The 20,269-nt window shown below is 44.7% G+C and overlaps 1 protein-coding gene across 1 annotated transcript in view; it reads left to right on the top strand.

Moving 5' to 3' along the window:
* Positions 1 to 20,269, top strand: part of DSTYK (dual serine/threonine and tyrosine protein kinase) — a 504,571-nt gene that overhangs the window by 412,721 nt on the left and 71,581 nt on the right. The window contains exons 7-8 of the mRNA XM_077481291.1: positions 1,840 to 1,969; positions 2,152 to 2,308. Coding sequence (XP_077337417.1) covers positions 1,840 to 1,969; positions 2,152 to 2,308 — 287 coding nt within the window. The remainder of the gene's footprint in view (positions 1 to 1,839; positions 1,970 to 2,151; positions 2,309 to 20,269) is intronic.

Raw genomic sequence — 20,269 nt, 5'->3', positions numbered from 1 at the left:
GGGAACTTTTACCGTTCACGACTTCTGGCAAACACTCGCACACATAACAAGAGTGTGAGAGTGTATATGTATGTATGTGTGTGTGTGTATATATATATATATATATATATATATATATATATATATATATATAATTTTTTTTTTTATTTTTTTTTTAATGTGCAGCACGCTGAGCTTTCCCAGTGAATGGCTGCACAGCGGGTGGGTTTCAGGACAGGTCAGTTATTAATAGGAAAGGGGAGGGACTGGCAGGAATGCCAGGGATTTCACATAAAGGAAGCGATAAAAAGTGATCAGGATACTTTCTCTTACAAGTACATGGTACAGCAGGCACATAGAAATATGAAGTGTTGAGGTAACATACGTTAAGCCTAGTACACGCCACTTTTTCATTCAACCCAAATTTTTTTTTTAGCAGATCTGATAGTACAGTGATCTTGCCTACTGAGATATTGTGTTCTTATAGGGGGACACACTCCCCCACCAGAACACTTTGAGCACTGATAGGGAGCTGTTCAGCAGACATTTTCTAGTCATGAGCTTTTGACAGAAGCCAGCCAAATGGGTTGCTTCTGTGAGACTGCCTGCCATACACATGGGGTGAATATCAGCCGGTTTCTATTGAACTGGCCGACAATCGACCCTTGTGTAGTAGGCTTAACTCTTGGGGATTCTTGTAAAAATTGTTCCAACTCCTGTTATCTAAAGTGTAAATTCTTAAGGTTATTACTTCCTTTCACGGATGTTTACAGTGTGAATGGAGAAGACCCAAATTTATACAGGCTTTTTAGGACTCCTATACTTAGACATACATTATTTGAAGCGTATGCTGAAACTTTCTGACTTTTTTTTAAAATGCTCATCTCTGATGGTGTGTACTACAACATTGGAGGTAAACGTGCAATTCGTTTCCAAAGTATTTTTAGACGAAATTCAACTAATTCATTGATTCAGAAATATTTGAATTGATGAAAATACATTTTTAATGAACTTTTCCAAAAATTTCAATTCAAACATTTGAAACGAATTTGAAAATGCAAAATGAAAATCTGAAAACCCAAAATAATAAATATTAAATTATAGGTATTGGAATTTCCTTTTCAAATTTGGCTGTTAGTGAATGTAATGTATACACTAATTTACAAAATTTTAAAAAATATACTTTTTATTCATTACGTTCCATTCATTTAGATGCGGCATTCGTTATTTCGGATCATTCGTAACTTCGGATAAATTCTTATCCATTATGTTCATAAATAGCCAAATTTAAAAGGCAATTCCAATACCTATAATTAGTTAGAATTTTTGAGTACCGTATCTAAACCAATTAAACCTAACGAATTAACATTTTTCCCGACATTACGAATTTACTCAAAAAACAAATTTGATCATAACAAATGAATAGAAAAATGGAAAAAAGTAAAACCATTTTTTTCGGCGGTGCACATGTCTAATTGGAGGTGATAATTGAAAGCATTGTTTAGAAAGACTCATTGCTTATTTTGGTCATTCTAAAGGAGATTGTAAAATTATAAATATTGGAATCCATTTAAACAGCTTTTTGCTGGTCATACATTTTGCAAGTATTTTTTTGGAAGTATTTCATGAACTTCTAGTTAAATCTCACAGCAATTTGCCATGCATAGTCTAGATGGAGTCCTTATCTTGAGCATCAGTTATTGAAATGTGTGCTAGTACTTGAAAATGCCTTCTCTGGCAATGCTGTGCTTTGATGCATTTCCACTACAGATGAAATCAATTGATCGAAATTGAGTAAAAGCTAATGGAAAGCTTCCATCATTGCTACCATACATTTACACTAGACCCTGTTTCATTTAGCTAGAAGTTGGCCACTCTGGCAGGTTGGAGAAAACCGAAGATCTTTGGCTAAAGGTTCGTAAAGAACATGCACCACGCCTGGCCCGTCTGTCACTGGAGAGCAGATCTCTGCGGGATGTTTTATTGCATGGTAAGTAACATGACTGAGGATATTTCTTGAAAATGTTTACACTGCATCTCCATGCTCATCTTCCCTCCCCAGCCAGGCACCATCCCTCCCTGGATGACACTCATGCTTCTTATATTGCTTTTCATTTGCCCCACCATTCACCATATTTATTTTTTATTTTTTTATTTTTTCCTTCCTGTCAGGCAAACCAAAACTAGGACGTGAGCTAGGAAGGGGCCAGTATGGAGTCGTCTATCTGTGTGACAGCTGGGGTGGGCACTTTCCCTGTGCTTTGAAGTCTGTTGTACCTCCAGATGAAAAACACTGGAATGATCTTGCTCTAGAATTTCACTACATGAGGTGACTACCAAAACAATGTTTCCTACTACTGTACTTTTGTTCACTATTTTTATATGTTCGTATTTAAATCAGTTGAGTGATTGGTCACCTATGAACATGTAACCAATTGCATGTGGAAGGAAACCAAACATTTTTTCAGTAGATTTGGCAGCATGCCTCGCTGTACTTGCTTTCTAAGAGACTGGGTAAGGTCCTCCATATTCATGATGCAATTTACTGCTTTAACACCTTACCCTGTTGTGGGGGTCAGGGTAGGTTTCCCAGTAGCTGATATACAGAATTCATCCGGCTGCTGCTTTCACATCATCCATAAACACCAATGACCCAGTGCCACTGTTTTACAGATGACGTGTGTTTTGGATCTTGAGCTGTTGCAAGCCTTCGCCACACTTTTTATTTTTTACTTTCTTCCTGTCATTCTGGTACAGATTAGTCTTAGTTTCATTCATCCAAAGAATGCTTTTCCAGAACTGGTCTGGCTTAGATTTTTTTATTTATTTTTGGTAAAGTCTAATCTGGCGTTTTTATTTTTCAGGCTTATCCCTTTCATGACTAAGCCTATTTTTGGAATTTGGTGTTTACAAGTTAAAATCCATATTTTTTGCTAGAAAATTACTTGGAACCCCCAAACATTATATATTTTTTTTTTAGCAGAGGCTCTAGAGAATAAAACGGCGATTGTTGCAATATTTTATGTCACACGGTATTTGCGCAGTGGTGTTTTAAACGCAACTTTTTGGGAAAAGGGACACTTTCATGAATAATAAAAAAAAAAAACAGTAAAATTAGCCCAATTTTTTTGCGTAATGTGAAAGATAATGTTACGCCGAGTAAATAGATACCAAACATGTCACACTTTATAATTGCGCGCACTTGTAGATTGACGACAAAGTACGGTACCTAAAAATCTCAATAGGCGACGCTTTAAAATTTTTTTACGGTTACCAGGTTAGCGTTACAGAGGTCTACTGCTAGAATTATTGCTCTCGCTCTGACGATCGCGGTGATACCTTACATGTGTGATTTGAACACCGTTTACATACGCGGGCGCGACTTCCGTATGCGTTTTCTTTGCTTCGCGAGCTCGCGGGGACGGCGGGCGCTTTGAAAATTTTTTTTTTATTTTATTTATTTTAAAACGACTAAATTGTTTAAAAAAAAAAAAAATAATTTGATCACTTTTATTGCTGTCACAAGGAATGTAAACATCCCTTGTGACAGTAATAGGTGGTGACAGGTACTCTTTATGGAGGGATCGGGGGTCTAAAAGACCCCCCACCCCTCCTTTACACTTCAATGTATTCAGATCGCCGAAAACGGCGATTCTGAATACCGGATATTTTTTTAAAACCGGCGCCATTGGCAGCCGAGTAAACGGGAAGTGACGTCATGACGTCGCTTCCGTGTTTACGATGAGGAGACTGGAACGAAGCCGATTACGGCTTCGTTCCAGTTCCTCCGCAGCAGCCGGAGGCGTCGGACCACTGATCGGTGCTCCCGATCGAGCGGGAGCACCGGTAACAGCGGCGAGAGGCGGCGGGAGGGGGGGGCGTCCCCTCCCGCTCCTCCGGCATAACAGCCGAGCGGCTTTTAGCCGCATCGGTTGTTATGGCTGGAAAGCCAATCGCCCGCTGAACAAAACGGCACCGGGATGATGCCTGCAGGTGCGGGCATCATCCCGGTATACCCCCCGGAAGCCGAGTACGCAGATCTGCGTACGCTCGGCGGGAAGGGGTTTATGAATGGTTTGCACCTTCTGGTGAACCCTCTGTATTTTCTCTTGACGTCTTCTCTTGATTGTAGACTTTGACAATGATACACCCACCTCCTGAAGAGTGTCCTTCACTTGCCTGAATGTTGTGAATGGGTTTTTCTTCTCTATAGAGAGGATTCTGTGATCATCCACCACTGTTGTCTTCCATGGATGTCCAGGCCTTTTTATGTTGCGGAGTTCCCCACTGCTTTTGTCTTTCCTCAGAATGTACCAAATTGTTATAACTATAGTTATATGTTTTGGTAAATACCTGAAAAAAACGATTGAAGCCGGGTAAACACTACAGTGTTTTTGTGCAACCAATAAAAAACTGACAGCTCCAGTCGGAGCCGCTTTACTAACCATGCATGGTTTGTTGAGAAATCTTCCCCCCGCTGAGCTGTTGTGGTCAGTGGGACAGCCCTCCACGCTCTCAGTTTTCCAGCATGCACGTCCAGCAGACCTACATGCACACGTTGGCTGTGTTTATTTTTTTGAACTGCCGGTTGTCTTCTGACATTCGGCCCATATACAGGGCTTTAGGGTATCCAAATCTCCAGTGGTAAGGATTAAAACCTGGGAACGTTCTGTGTAATCTCAAAGGCACCCTGTACCATCTAGTTAATACCTTTTCGTCAGACTCCTAAAGCTTAGAGGGTATAGAAGATTTGTGCAAAAGGTCCCTATTCTGGTGTAAATAAGATCTTTTTCCTATTCAGTCAAGAAAGAGGGCACATAATGCTTGGGATGGGAAGTATGTGTGTTGCAGGTAGCATAAAGGCCATGTCTGAGCAGGGTGAGGTTCTTGCAACCAAAGATGACGGGTCAAAGGGGTTTACCTGTCTGTGTTGAAGAGAGTAGGAAATGTCTGATCTGGAATGCCTGCCAAATAGGCACTGGTGGAGGGAGGAGGGGCGACTATGATTGCATTGCAGGTATGTTTTTCTAACTACCAGCTTTTCTGAAGTCCATCAGGCTGAAAGCATTTGTAAAGAAACAGATTTTGGAGTCTCAGCAACTTGGGGTGAAATCAGGGCTGGGAAACATGGGGAAGTTCGGCCGATCCATTAATAAATAGGTGTGTTTTGAGAGTGATCTTAAGGGTAATTCCTGTGGTTGAATGATCCCTGATAGAAATCAGCCTTGGACCAGACAACCAAGGGAGTGTTTACTTGTAAAGGGGACATTGCTCCAGGGCTTTTAGTCTTGACGTGTTTACACCAATCCAAAATCCTGTTTAAGTCACTCACCTAATCATATTGGACCACAAAGCATGGGGATCCCTAAGGGTTGGTTTTTATACTGGCGGCACTGTCTGCTTATAGGAACTGTGAGAATCTCTTCTGACTGTGTAGGAAAGAGGATGGGCTGAAGATTGGGAGGATTTGCGGAAAGTAAAGGAAACAGGGGCGTATTTTCATTTTTCAAGATTCTATTCTTCCCAAATCATGTGTGAGAGAAGGGTCGCCAATTCTTTAAGCCCCTGTGGCTAGCCGCAAGTAGCCGGGGAAAATTATCTTTAAAATTTTGGGGCAGTGAGGGTTAGAAAAATACTTAAATACTAGCTTTCCAGTGGGACACTTTTTTTTTTTTTCTCAAAGTTTTTATTTTGCAAACACACTGGTGTACAGCCTTGCAGCTTCACAACCGGTTCCCTACTGCACATGCGTGAAGCGTGCTGCGCTTTGTGAATTGCCCGGTGTGGGGGGAGTAAAGGAGGGGGCCGACCTTCTGGGTGACATCACTATGGCCAAGTCACCAGGAAGTGGGAACGTGTACATGCCAAAACTCCAGCATCAGAATGGGCAATAAATGGGACTTTCATGCACAAGCATCTCCAGGGTTTACAGAGAGGGGTCCTGAGAAAGAGAGAATATCCCTTGGGCAGCAGTTCTGTGGAGGAAAATTCCTTGTTGATGTCAGAGGAGAATGTGCAGACTGGTTTGAGATGATAGAAAGGCAACGTTAACTCTAATAACCATGTGTTACAACCAAGGTATGCTGAATAACATCTTTGAATGCACAACACATCAAACTTAGAAGCCGATCATCTACAGCAGCAAAAGACCACACCGGGTGCCACTCCTGTCAGCTAAGAACTAGAAGCTGAGACTACAATTCACACAAGCCCACCATAATTGGACAATAGAGGATTGGAAAAACGTTGCCTGGTCTGAGGAATCTTGATTTCAGCTGCGAAATTCAGATGGTAGGGCCAGAATTCAGCGTAAGCCTAGATCCACCCTGCCTTGTATCAACGGTTCAGGCAGATGACGAATGTGCAGCAACTGAGTGATGTCGTCATGTTGACATGGGCCAAAATCTGAGGAATATTTCCAACACCTTGTTGAATCTGTCCCAAAGAATTCAGGCAGTTCTGAAGGCAAAAGGGGCCTCACCCCAGTAGCAAGATGTACCTGCCGGTGAGAGTATAATTGGCGTTGGGCGAACTGTTCGTGCCAAACCTTGCCTGCTGGCCCCGTTTGGGGAACGCCTAAATTTGCAGAATGTTTGTTTGCCTTGCCCAATCAGGGCACAGGAAAAACTGGTTAAGGATTAAGCCAGCCGCAGCATCCTTAACCGATAAGTCATCAGGTGTCAATGAGCTTCCCCGCTGACAGCTGAATAAACAAATTTGCCAGTAAAAGAATTGTAGAAAAAAAAAAGTGTGGCCGAGCATGCAGCCAGGCCGATCAGGAAAGGAAGGTGGGGTGGCGTGCGAGTGAGCGCATGCCTCCGCCCCCCCGAACCATACCAGGCCACAGGTTGTCAAGGGTCTCTTCCCCACAACCCTGGGCTGTAGTTGGGGGGGGTGGTGTATGCCGGCAGGGGGCTTACTGAAATCTTGAAGCCCCCAGATCCCAACCTCCCATGTTACATGGTAGGTGAGGTTGAAAAAGTCCAACCTATGTGTGTGAATATGTCAGTATTACATTGTATATCCCTGTATGTTGCGGTCGTTCAGGTGCTTATCTAATACTAGATACTAAATACTATGTGTCTTTCATGTTCTATCTTTGCCATCCTTATTGCACCCTTACATTTCTTGTTGCATTCTTTATAAAGTCTGAATGCTGATGATCCCCCAACCTTGTATTTTTTTTTTTTTGCAGCCTCTTCACTCTTTTAACCACTTCCCGACCAGCGCACGACGATGTACGTCGACAGAATGGCACGGGCAGGCATATTGGCGTACAGGTACGTCCAATATTCAATGCCGCGCTCCCGCGCTGGTTGCGACCCCCGTGAGTCCGGTCGCGGGACCCGCGCACTCGATCGCCGCGGGCATCCCCGCGATCGTCTCAAGGAGCGGCCGAATGGAGGAAATGCTGTGTAAACAACATTTCTCCATTCTGCCTAGCAACTAGTGACGCTGATCTCTGCTCCATGTGATTGGAGCAGAGATCAGTGTTCACTAAATGAAAGCCCAACCCCCCCACAGTTAGTAACACACCCCTAGGAACACTTAACCCCTACACTGCCACCCACTGGTTAACCCTTTCACTGCCAGTGTCATTTACACAGGAATCACTGCATTTATATAGCAGTGATTACTGTATAAATGGCAATGGTCCCAAAAATGTGTCAAAAATGTCCGATGGGTCCCCCACAATGTCGCAGTCACAATAAAAATCGCTGATCGCCACCATTACTAGTAAAAAAAAAAAATAATAAAAAATTAATAAAAATGCTATAAAACTATCCCTATTTTGTAAACGCTATAACTTTTGCGCAAACCAATCAATCGCTTATTGCGATTTTTTTTTTACCAAAAATATGTAGAAGAATACGTATCGGCCTAAACTGAGGGAAAAAAAATTTTTTTATATATTTTTGGTGGCATATTTATTATAACAAGTAAAAAATGTGTGTTTTTCAAAATTGGCGCTCTATTTTTGTTTATAGCGCAAAAAATAAAAACCGCAGGGGTGATCAAATACCACCAAAAAGCTCTATTTGTGGGAAAAAAAGGACGTCAATTTTGTTTGGGAGCCACGTCGCACGACCGCACAATTGTCAGTTAAAGCGACGCAGTGCCGAATCGCAAAAAGTGGTCTGGTCTTTGACCAGCAAAATGGTCCGGTCTGCAACTGGTTAAATGTATTACCCAGTGGGATGCATTGGCTAATGCTCTTATTTAATATGCTCTTAAAGCAAACCCATCTCACCTCCCCATTCTTTGTTCCACATCCGTGATCAAGTCTGTATTGTTGGTAATCAGTAGATCCAGTAACTAGTTGGTGCTTCTACCATCTGACCCATAAAATTGTCCTGCAAGACATGGCGAGCCTTATATGAATGCGCGGTTCCCACCGTCCAGTATGTCTGGATAATTAAAATCCCCCATTATGATGACACTTCTCATCCTTGCTGCTAATCCAGATTGATAGCAGATCAGCCCCCTTCCTCCCTCAGGTTAAGGAGTCTATAGTATACTCCCAGTATTTTCCCCTTAGCTTCATCCCTTCTGAGCTCTACCCATAAGTATTCCACTTCCTCCCTAGCTCCCTTAGTGATGTCATCTCTCACATTCACTTGTACATTATTCTTTATGTATAGGCATACCACTCCCCCCCCCCCTTTTTTTTTCCCCTCTATCCTTACGATAAAGGTTATACTCTTGAATGTTTGCCAGCGAATCATGAGAGCTGTTGAACCAGGTCTCTGAAATTCCCACAAAATCCAAATCAAATCCTCCTCGTACAATAGTCTCTAGTTCACCCATCTTGTCTGCCAGGCTCCTGGCATTGGTGAACATGCCATGTAGTTTAGACTGGTCGCATATTATCCTCTTATTGGGTGTTCCGAGATTGCAACTAAGACTTGCTACTATACTTACCTTGGGTTTATGTGCTTTGGTCAACCTACCACTAATGCCCCCAATACTACCCTCTGGAATGTGTTCCACTCTGATTATCTCTACCTCTGCACCCTCCCCCCCCCATCACCTAGTTTGAAAACCCCTCTAACTTTTCGGCCGTCCTCATTCCTAGCTGATCTGCAGCCTCCACATTTAGGTCCAGCACGTCCCTTCTATAGTATTCTGGTTATGGACTAAGAAGTCGACCCAGTCCTCCAGGAACCCAAACCCCTCCTTACTACACCAGCTCTTCAGCCACGTGTATGCTTCCCTAATCTCCCTCTGCCTTCCTGGTGTGGCTCGATGTACCTGTAGTATTCCTGAGACTACTACCTTGGAGGTCCTTTTCCTCAATTTAGTTCCTAAGTAAAATCGTTCTTTAGGACACTCCATCTGCCTCATGTGAATGAGTATGGAGTACATGGTACCCCCACCCTTTCTCCAAAAAAGTAATTGGACAGTTTGACAACTCCTTTAACCACTTAAAGTGGAGGGCCACCCTGAAAACGAAAAAATATTAAAAATTACAAAAAAATATAAAAAAAAAAAATGAAAAAAATTTTTTTTTTTTTACTTACCAGAAATGCCTGTTGCTAGGCACTTTCTCCTAATCTTCCTCTTCCTCCTCCGCGGAGATCTTCTGTCTTCTCCCTTCGTCGCGGCGTCTTCTGGGTAATGAGTCGCGCTGTGTTCTGGGAACTGTGTGTTCCAGAACACAGCGCGTCCCATTCAGAAAGCGCTGCGGGACTCGCGCATGCGCAGTAGCGGCGGGACTCGCGCATGCGCAGTAGGAAACGGGCAGTGAAGCCATCAGGCTCCACTGCCTGTTTCCCTTACAACGAATGGCGGCGCCGGGACCCGAGAGCCGAGGGACGGGTCGGCCTCGGGCGGCCGACATCGCGGGCGCCCTGGACAGGTGAGTGTGTTTATTAAGTCAGCAGCTGCAGTGTTTGCAGCTGCTGACTTTTTTTTTTTTTTTTTTTTAAACGGACCTCCTCTTTAAGGACCAGGCCTCTTTTTCGGACTTGGTGTTTCCATGTTTAAAACAGTTTTTTTTTTGCTAGAAAATTACTTAGAACCCCCAAACATTTTATATTGTTTTTTTTCTAACACCCTAGAGAATAAAATGGTGGTCATTGAAATACTTTTTTTCACACCGTATTTGCGCAGCGGTCTTAGAAGCGCACTTTTTTTGGAAAAAATTCACTTTTTTGAATAAAAAAATAAGACAACAGTAAAATTAGCCCAATTTTTTTTTATACTGTGAAAGATAATGGTATGCCGAGTAAATTGATACCCAACATGTCACGCTTCAAAATTGCGCCCCCTCGTGGAATGGCGTCAAACTTTTAGCCTCAAAAATCTCCATAAGCGACATTTAAAAAATTCTACAGGTTGCATTTTTTGCGTTACAGAGGAGGTCTAGGGCTAGAATTATTGCTCTCGCTCTACCGATCGCGGCGATACCTCACATATGTGGTTTGACCACCGTTTTCATATGCGGGCGCTACTCACGTATGCGCTCGCTTCTGTGCGCAAGCTCGTCGTAACGGGGTGTTTTTAAATTTTATTTTATTTTTTTCTTATTTATTTTATTTATTTTTACACTTTAAAAAAAAAAAAAAAAAAATGGATCACTTTTATTCCTATTACAAGGAATGTAAACATTCCTTGTAATAGAAAAAAGCATGACAGGTCCTCTTAAATATGAGATCTGGGGTCAAAAGGTCCTCAGATCTCATATTTGGGCTAAAATGCAACAAAAAAAATAAATAAATAAATCTGACATTTAAAAAAAAATATATACCTTTAAGAGGTATGGGCGGAAGTGACGTTTTGACGTCGCTTCCGCCCTCCTATGGTATAGAGACGAGTGGGGGCCATCTTAGCCTCACTTGTCTCTATGCCCAGCAGAGTGAAGGACCCGATCGCCTCCGCCGCTACCGACGGCTCCGGTAAGCGGCGGAAGGTGCGGGAGGGCGGCGGGAGGGGGGGTGGCACCTCTCCCGCCGCCGATAGCGGTGATCTCGCGGCGAATCCGCTGCGGAGACCACCGTTATCGTACAGCCGACCGCCGCCTGAAGAGATGGACACCTCGGTTGTGGCAGCAGCTGCTGCCGTTACCGAGATATCCCTCTTCAAAAAATGGACGTACATCGTCGTGCGGCGGTCGGCAAGTGGTTAATATAGTGTCCCGATATAAATCTATCAGAACAAAAAAGTGATCACCCATGCAATCCATATGGTGTTGCCAACATCCATCATATCGCTATGGAACAAAGTACCCCCCGGTACTATTGGAACTTTTTAGGCTAGCAACTGACATTAATAAATATACATTTCTTTATCGTACATCATGGGACACAGAGCCTTAAGAAATTGAATGTGTTATAGGCTACCTTCAGGTTTTGACACTGGTAAACCCAATCAAGGAAGATTACTCCCTATACAATCCCTCCCTCCCTCCCAGGAGCAAATCCGGTTTTTCCGCCAGTGTCTAAAGGTGTTGGTCACGAGTGAAGATGTGCTCTGAGAAGCTTCAGGAGGGATCCATGCTGGATATAAATAGCCTCCATAGACCAATTCCATCCAAAGTGCCATTGAATCCTAAAGGGATGGTACCTGGGGGCTCATATCCGAAGCACAAGTTTTTGCCTGTTAACACCTCTTTGTAGGCCTGGACCGCAGGAACTCAGGGCTTAGGTCTTGTTACATTACTTAAACTTCCTGATGGGGTGCTCTTTACAGGTCCAAGGCAGTTGGAACCCTGTTTTTAGGGACCCAGTCCTTGAAGGTTTGCTTCGCATTCCCGCCGTGATGGGTGAAGTTTGGATTGTCTGTATTCAGAAAATCCTGCGGCGAGGCTAAGGTGAGGCTAAGGTAAGGCAAGAAACTTGGGTATTAAACATTTTATGTATTTCTTCTATTAGGGAAAAAATGGTGCCATGCCTTAATTCTCCACTAGATGGAGTCTATGCACATATCTTATTCTGTTGTCTTCACTATAAGCTCAGTCTGTGTGGTTGCAGCAGCATGTGTAGGAAGACTCTGCAAGGTAAAAAAGCTGCAAAAATGTTTTCCTCTCCCCCTGATGGGACCAGAGAGTTAAGGGGACAGCAGCGCTGTGCCCCCCTTGCGTTACTACGGGGGGTGCAGGGGTCCCGCTAATGCCGCCAATTGTACTGTAGTTGATTTAATTGTTTGTGCCTGCTGCTGGTGTGGGTCCCTGCTCCCCTCCCCCGCTACCCCTTGTGTTGGGTTGGTGGACCCAAAAACGCAGTGCACAAGCACGGGATCATTTTGAAAGTAAAAAGGGGCAGAATTTTTTTCTGAGGGGGCGGGGGCCTAAGCGCGATGCCGTGAATGTCCACAGCAGACTAAAGGCAAAATATAACACAGCTGTGACAGTCTCTCCTCGGCTGACGAGAAGACAATCACCCTACAACACAAGGACACGAGCTGTGGGACATGTGAGGGTTTCAAACTCGTATTCCTGATACAGGAACGGCCGTTTTCCCAGCACCAGGCTCAATTTTATAGCGGCTTTAAATTTCAGCGATTAAGTGCAATATGTATAGTGCCTCAGTTTTTGTATCTGGGACTATGCCTACTATGCCTATGCCTACCAAAAGACACCACAGACCCAAAAAAGTAAAGGTTTCACCCCCAGGTGCTAGGATCCCGAGTCGCATTTCTATGCGGTCATCCTCTCCTGAATGACCAATTATGGCAAGCCAGGATGAGCCATTGGAACAAATTGATGGTGCAACTACTTCTCACATTTCAGCCCCTGTATATGTGATTGAAGATGTCCTTTCCTCCTCCCTGCAGGGTCTGGAAGAAAGATTAGTGGCTTTAATTGCATCCTCATGATGGATAGGAAGAGTGCTAGATTCCCCTCCCCCACTTGAGAACCTTTGCAAGGGGAACAGTGGGCACAGGATAAGGTGTTACTCTCGGTTGATCAGGAGGAAAAACTGATTCCTCTGCGTAGCAAAACAATGCTAGATGAGCCGTTTTCAGCTTCTCAAATCTAAGAAATTGCTGATGCAATCTTAGGAGCTGGTTCGTTCTACTTTCATGCTACCCCTAACTGAGTCTCCTCAAAGTTTGGTTTCTTCCTTGGTTCCTTTAAAACGCTCAACATTTGCAGGCGTTTCCTGCACATGCATTACTAGAACAGCTTATTGTTGCTGAATGGGATCACCCGGATAAGCATTTTTTCCCCTCTTAAGGAAATTGCAATTCTCTATCCCCTGGAGGAGAAATTCTCCAGAAGATGGAATATACCAGCAGTTGACGCTGCAATTTACAATGTGAATAAAGACCTAACTTGTCCAGTAGACAATGCACTGATGCTTAAGGAACCAACAGATAAGGAGTTGAAATCCCTGTTAAGATCTACTTTTTCCATGGCAGGTGCCATTACTTAGTCTGCAGTCGCTGCAATAAGCATCTGTCAATCCCTAAAGGACCAATTTAAACAGGCCCTTAGAGAGCTTCCTGCACAACAAGCCCGAGATTTGGCTGAACTACCAAAAGCATTATGCTTTGCCATATATGCTATTAAAGATTCTATTCACCAGGCGTCATGTCTTATGCTTGTGCATATGCTTAGAATCCCGTGGTTAAAAAATTTGGTCAGCTGAAGCATCATGTAAAGACCTTGTAACTGGGCTCCTTTTCATGGGGAGTGACTATTTGGAGAAAACTTGGACAAATATATCCAAACAATTTCTAATGGGAAAAGTACTCTTTTGCCAGTCAAAAGAAAGTATAAACGCCCTTCATTTAAAAGGGCTCTTTCCCCCTATGCCAGGGGCTTCCGCCTCTAGGCAGAGGTGACGGCCTCCACCGTCACACTCTAGAGGAAAATCCCAAAGTCAGACCCAGGCTCAAAAGAAGTCCTGGGGTCGGAAACCTGCAAAGCAGAATCATAAAGCCTCATCGTGAAGAGGCAACACCCCTCACCAAAGTGGGGGGAAGACTTCTACAGTTTCCAGAATTCTGGAAAGCAAGAAATTCTGGACAGATGGGTCATCTCCACTGTAACGATGAGGTACAAGCTGGAATTTTGGCACTTTCTACCGTCTTGCTTCCTGAGCTCAAGCACTAGACCAATTAATATCTCAAGGGGGGATCATACAGAGCCCCCCAAAAAAAGCAAGGCTTGGGGTTTTATTCAAACCTTTTTACAGTACCGAAACCAAAGGGACATGTCAGACCCATTCTAGATTTTAAAAATCTAAAGCCGTTCCTAAAGATACATGCCTTTCGCATGGAGACTATCAGGTCAGTAGTTTCTATCCTAGGAGGAGAGCTTCTGGTATCAATCGACATCAGGGATACATATCTGCATGTCCCTATATTTCCCACTCATCAAAAGTTCTGCGGTTTGAGTTGGAACAGCAGCATTTCCAGTTCGTAGCCCTGCCCTTTGGGCTAGCCACAGCACCCCAGGTGTTCACTAAAGTGCTGGGTCCACCTCTAGCCAGATTAAGGGCACATGGCATAAGTCGTAGCATACCTAGACAATCTATTACTAATTAGTTGGCTCATTTGGAGCAAAGCATACGCACTACAACCAACTATCTGAAGAGTTTGGATTCTAAACCTAGAGACATCTTCCTTAATACTGCTAAAAAAGCTGGAGTACTTGGGTCTGATCGTAGACAGAGCCCACGAAAAAGGTGCTCTTGCCTCGGGCAAAGATCAACTCCATAAGAGTTGGTGCGGATGGTCGGGTCAAATGGCGATCCCTCAATTTGCCTTTTGCATGAGGTTGCTAGGAACCATGGTGGCTTCATTCGAGGCAGTTCCCTATGCCCAGTTTCATTTAAGACTGTTGCAAAACGGTATCCTGTCTGCTTGGAACAAAACAGTTAAAGCTTTAGACTTGCCAATGCAGCTGTCCCCAAGAGTGTCCCAAAACCTCATTTGGTTACTAACCCAGAATCTGCTAAAAGGAAAATCCTTCAGACCAGTCATCTGGAAAGTGGTAATGATGGATGCCATTCAGGCTGAGGAGCAGTACTAGAAAAGACAGGGACAGTGGTCAAGAACCGAAATGAACCTTGTCCATCAATATCCTAGAAATTCGGGCAGTACGTCTGGCTCTAAAAACCTGGAGTTTGTTTACAGGATTGTCCTGTCAGGATTCAATCCGACAATGCCTCAGCTGTGGCCTATATCACCAAGGGGGCACCAAACCTCTCTCTCAGCGCAGAAAGGTGAACCACATTCTAACTTGGACAGAAAGGAATGTTCTGTGCCTATTGGCAGTCTTCATTCCAGGAGTAGAGGACTACTTCAGTCATCGGCAGTTATTCCCAGCAGAATGGTCTCTTCACCCTGACATATTTCAGGCTGTTTGCCAAAGATGGGGGACTCCTGACATAGATCCTCTAGCATCCAGGTTCAACATGAAGTTGGTCAACTTTGTGGCCAGAACAAGGGATCCATTCGCCTGCGGAACAAATGCGTTGGTGACCCCATGGAATGAGTTCTCGCTGAGCTATGCATTCCCTTCTATACAGTTGCTACCTCGACGACTTTGCAGTATCAAGCTGGAAGGAAAGCAGTTAATTCTGGTGGCACCAGCATGGCCCAGAAGGTCATGGTATACAGAAATTGTAAAGATGGCAGTGGAGGGCCCATGGTCCCTCCCCCTACGGTCTCTAAATTTAAACGGTTTGGCTATTGTAACCCACATTCTGAAGAAACGTGTGCTTTCCAGGTCAGTTATCTCTAACCTGATTAGTGCAAGGAAGCCAGCTTCCAGAACTAGTCTGGAGGTCTTATGTTTCCGGATGTGAATCCAAGGGTTGGCACCCTCGGAGATGTGTCATAGGCAGAATTCTTGCCTTTTCTACAAATAGGGATAGAAGTTAAATTGACCTTGAGTACTATTAAAGACCAAGTCTAAGCATTATCAGTCTTGTTTCAAAAGACCACTTGCTACTCCATTCTTTAGTCCGGGGTTTCATACAAGGGGTGATGTGGCTTAGTCCGGGAATTGAACTTAGTTTTGTCTGTTACAAAAACAGCCATTTGAACCAATACAACATATTGCCCTAGTCCTGACAAAGTTGGTATTTTTGGTTGCTATATCCTCAGCAAGGAGTATTTTGGAATTGGCTGCTCTTGCTTTTAAAGAGCCATATTTGATTTTTCATGAGGACAGAGTGGTGTTAAGCCCTCATCCAGGCTTTTTGCCAAGTGGTCTCTGGTTTTCTTTTTTTTATATTTTTATCCCCCCCCCCCCCCCCCAAAAAAAAAATTGTATAAATTTCCAATGTACAAATATTCTTTTGTTCAGCACAATTATTATACATATTACTCACGTAGGTGATAGCCAGAAGTCTCTGGTCAATTATAAAGACTGTTACAACGTAGCAATACAGTAGATCTTTTGTGGCATCAATATATCATTTGCTGTTATACAGATTTGAAGAGAATGAGCTGTATGGTATAGGTCCAGTAGGGTACGTTAGAGAGATGCTCTGCAGTGCTACACACGTGTCAGTTGAATTCAGCCAATGGTCCCAGACTTTGTTATATTTTGCAGAGCACCCTCTATTAATGTAGACCATTTTTTTTTTATAGGGCAATGTGTTAACGTCGGTTTTCCAGTCAATCTAGGGGGAACTCATCTCATCCAGAGTTTAGCAATAGTTTTCCAGGCTGAAAATAGGGTCTCCTGCATAAGCGTTTTGGTGTATTTGTCAGTGTCTGGGGAAAATACCTAGTAGGCATGGTTTGGGGTCTAGGGTCAGCGGACATTCCATATAGTCATGAAGAAAATCTACCAGTTAGTAACTATGTAGAAGCAGCTTGGCTGCCATGCACAGCTGTACCAGATTTACCACTTGTTTCCAGAAGCCCTGCATGTAGGGCAGGACCACAGGAGGTGGTAGAATGTGCCTGTTTCTCGACTACATAATAGACACGTGGAGGGTTGTCCCTGGGTGAATTTCGCTGTTCTTATAGGTGTGAGTTATGCACGGTGTAGGATGTATGTTTGGGTCAGCCTGTCGGATAACTTGGGTGAGACAGCTTTGCATGCGTCCAATGCTTCACTCCAGTCCTTGTCTTCCAGGATTCCTAGGTCTCCCTCCCATCTTGATTTTATATTGTAAGCTATTTTAGTGGTTGAGGGAGTCTAAAGCATATTATAGAATATTGATATTAATTTCTGGGGATCTACACTTTTGACTATGTCCATTATAGGATTACAAGTAGGGTTAGGTAATGATTCTGGAAACTGGGAGCAAATTGCATGTCATACCTGTAGAAATCGGAAAAACATGCGATTCAAGAGTGTAAATTCCAGTTTGTGTATCGAATGTCTTTTGTGCCGGCAGTAAGTGTGATAGGTAGAAGATTCCACTTCTGCACCATGTTTCCGAGTTCGGTATAGTCAAGAATTCCTGCAGTGTCTTAATATGCCAGATGAGAGAATAGTCATTATGTGTAGGTATCTCTAGTTTGATGGAGGCCAGTCTCCATATCTTCCTATAGTGGCTTAATAGGGAGTTGTGTTCCTTTGGTTTAGTAGTACCTTCGGCCCAGGTGGGGCCTAGCAGCAGATTAAATCTTTCGGTCAGTCTTATATGGAACAGTTGGGATTGTTGGGATGCTAGGTAGCATAAAGCGAAGCCTGCTAGGGCTGTACAGGTCAGGTCAGTGGGGTTTTTAAGTAATCGCCATGCTAATTTATGTCTATTCTTCCCCCAGACAAAGGGTTTGAGAATTGCATCCATGTTTTTGAAATATTTCAGAGGGAGATGCATATGGGTGTGCCACGATGTATAGAATTTTAGGGAGTCGTATCATTTTAATAATGTTGGTACGGCCCAGTATCCTGAGAGGGAGACGCGCCCATATTTGTTTTGGATTTGATCAGGATAAACAATGGTTCCACATTGAGAGAAACGTAATCGGGGATCCTAGTAACGCTCACACCCAAGTATTTGATACTATCCACGCGCTGTAGGGGCACTCGGGTCCGGAATTCAGTCTTGGGAGCAAAATCGAGTGGGATAATTTGTGACTTCTCCCAATTAATCTTGAGCCCCGAAAATGAACTGACGTGTTGCATAGTTCATAAGGCTTCAGCCAGGGAGGGGCCTGAATCTGCTGAATATAGTAACGTGTCATCTGTATAACTGTTTATTTCTATTATATTCACTGACAGACACAGCTCCTCTCTGTAACTAAATAGGTTTGTTAGCCTGCCACTAGGAGAAACTAGGCAAAATTGTAACACAATACACAGAATTGTCAGTACCTCCCAGGGGGCGGACTCTGTGCTAACAACCCTCCCTGCTGCCCCAGCAGCTTCAGTTTTATTTTGCCTAGTGAAGGAGAATGACCTAGGAACCATGCGGGCCCTTCGCTCCATTTTTTTGATGCAGGACTTGTGCTTTTGCGCAAGATAGAAGATCTCAGGATCATTCATCAACTGCCGGCTGGGTGACAGGCTGGTTAAGTTTTCCTTGTAGTCCCCCCAGTCCGGCCATTGAGCGTGTGCACGTCACAGCTACGGCTCGACGGACCATGACATACCTCAGCTCCAGAGGTGGTCGGGGAGCTTCAGTGTTCCGGGGTATACATATGATCAGACTACTGATGTCTGGATCACAGTATACCAAGGCCAGCAGCCACCCTTTAACTGCGCAGGCGTGGGTCTGTGATGGAATGTCTCCCAGCTCTTCAGGACTGGTAAGTACGGCTCTCCCTGCCTCGTGGGGTGAGCATCTGGGCATTCCCTGGGAGGTCGATTCGTGGGCCACCTCACCTTCTTCTCTTCTCTCCCAAGTCCCTATCTTCCCTCCTCCCGGCTGCATATGTCTGCTGGCGTATGTCTGCTGTGCTGTGTGTGTACAGGGGGTTGCTGGGTCTCTCACCTGCATGGGGTCTGTGCGGTTAGCGATGGTCCTGGTTCCGGTGTGGGGGGGTCCCAAAAAGGTGCCTGTGGCAGCACTGTTCCTTTCACCACATGGCGCTGTCCGGCTGCCATTTTGGATGGAGCCAGAGCAGGTTCCCCTTGTGAGCTTCAGCAACCATTTTCTGTAGGTTTTCCCTATTCAGATCATTGGCCATTTTCTTGAAGCTTGAGCACTTTTTTTCACCGTAGCTCTCTAGTGACAGCATGCCATGTGCTATTACATGCTGCTTCCTGTGGCAGACAGGGTGGGGTCAGCATGGCTTCAGAAACTGGTGTTTCTTCCCCCGAAATCCAGGCTATTGCAACCGGGTCACCTGCGGATGGCGCTTTGCCCATGGACACCCTGACTGCTGTCCTTAACTCATTTGTTGTTAAAATAGAGGCGGTGCGTGGAAGGAAAGGTGTGCTAAAAAGGCCCCTGCCCCCCGTCCGTCCTCCGGGGAGAGCTCTGATGCAGACTCGGGCCCTGCTGCGGCTGGTGTCCCCTGCTCTGGCCTATCAGACGAGGCTGACCAGGACCAGTCGGACAGTGAGGATGATTCCCCATCCGGGTGCGACAAAGCACTGGTTGGAGCACTTATCACAGCTGTGTGTGATACCCTGAAGATCCAGGAGCCAGCGGATCCCTCTGCTGATGTATCGGTCACCTTTGGGTCCCGCAAGCCAGCACATTCACCTAAGGTGTTCCCCCGTATTTGACTTATTTTGACAAGTTCATCTACAGGGAATGGGGTCGGCCGCAAAGGACCTTTTCAGTCCCCAAAAACATGGCGGTGCGTTACCTCTTTGAGGAAAGCCTTCTCAAAAAGTGGTTGGCTCCTCCGGTCGTGGTCCCCCCAGTATCCAAGTTAAATAAAGTAACCACAATCCCGGTTGAAGGGACTGCTGCATTCAAGGATCCCACGGACAGGAAGGCTGAGGTGGTGGCTCGGTCCTTGTTTACAGTTACTGTCTGACACTGACTGAGTGGGCAAAACTTTTGCAGGCCTCCCCTGTCTGCGTGGAACTAGCAGACCAACTAGTGCAAGGCCTTAAGTATGTCTGTGACGCAGCCCTGGATACTCTTCCTCTGTTATCCAGGGCTTCAGTGTCAGCTGAGGTGCCTGATTTGGCTAAAATGCTGGTCTGCTGACCAGGCATCTATGAAAGCCCTGACGGATCTTCCCTTCCTTAGTGACCAGCTCTTTGGAGCCTCACTGGATGACATGATAAAAAATGCCACCGGTGGTAAGAGTACCCTACTCCCGCAAGCCAGGAAGCCTTAGGAGCTACGCTGTAGGCAAGGGCCCTCTTTTTCCGCTCACAAACGGCTTTTTCGTCTGACCGGGGCTTCAGCGAAGCGTCCCCAACCTGACAGGATGGCCATGGACGGACAAAAGCGTCCCTGACATCACAAGC

The sequence above is a fragment of the Lithobates pipiens genome, unplaced genomic scaffold, assembly GCF_037356315.1.
Source record: "Lithobates pipiens isolate NorthernLeopardFrog02 unplaced genomic scaffold, aLitPip1_a1.2 Scaffold_16, whole genome shotgun sequence".
In the NCBI taxonomy this organism is placed as follows: Eukaryota; Metazoa; Chordata; class Amphibia; order Anura; family Ranidae; genus Lithobates; species Lithobates pipiens.
Note: the sequence above shows the minus strand (reverse complement) of the source record. Positions and strands in the feature narration are given on the sequence as shown.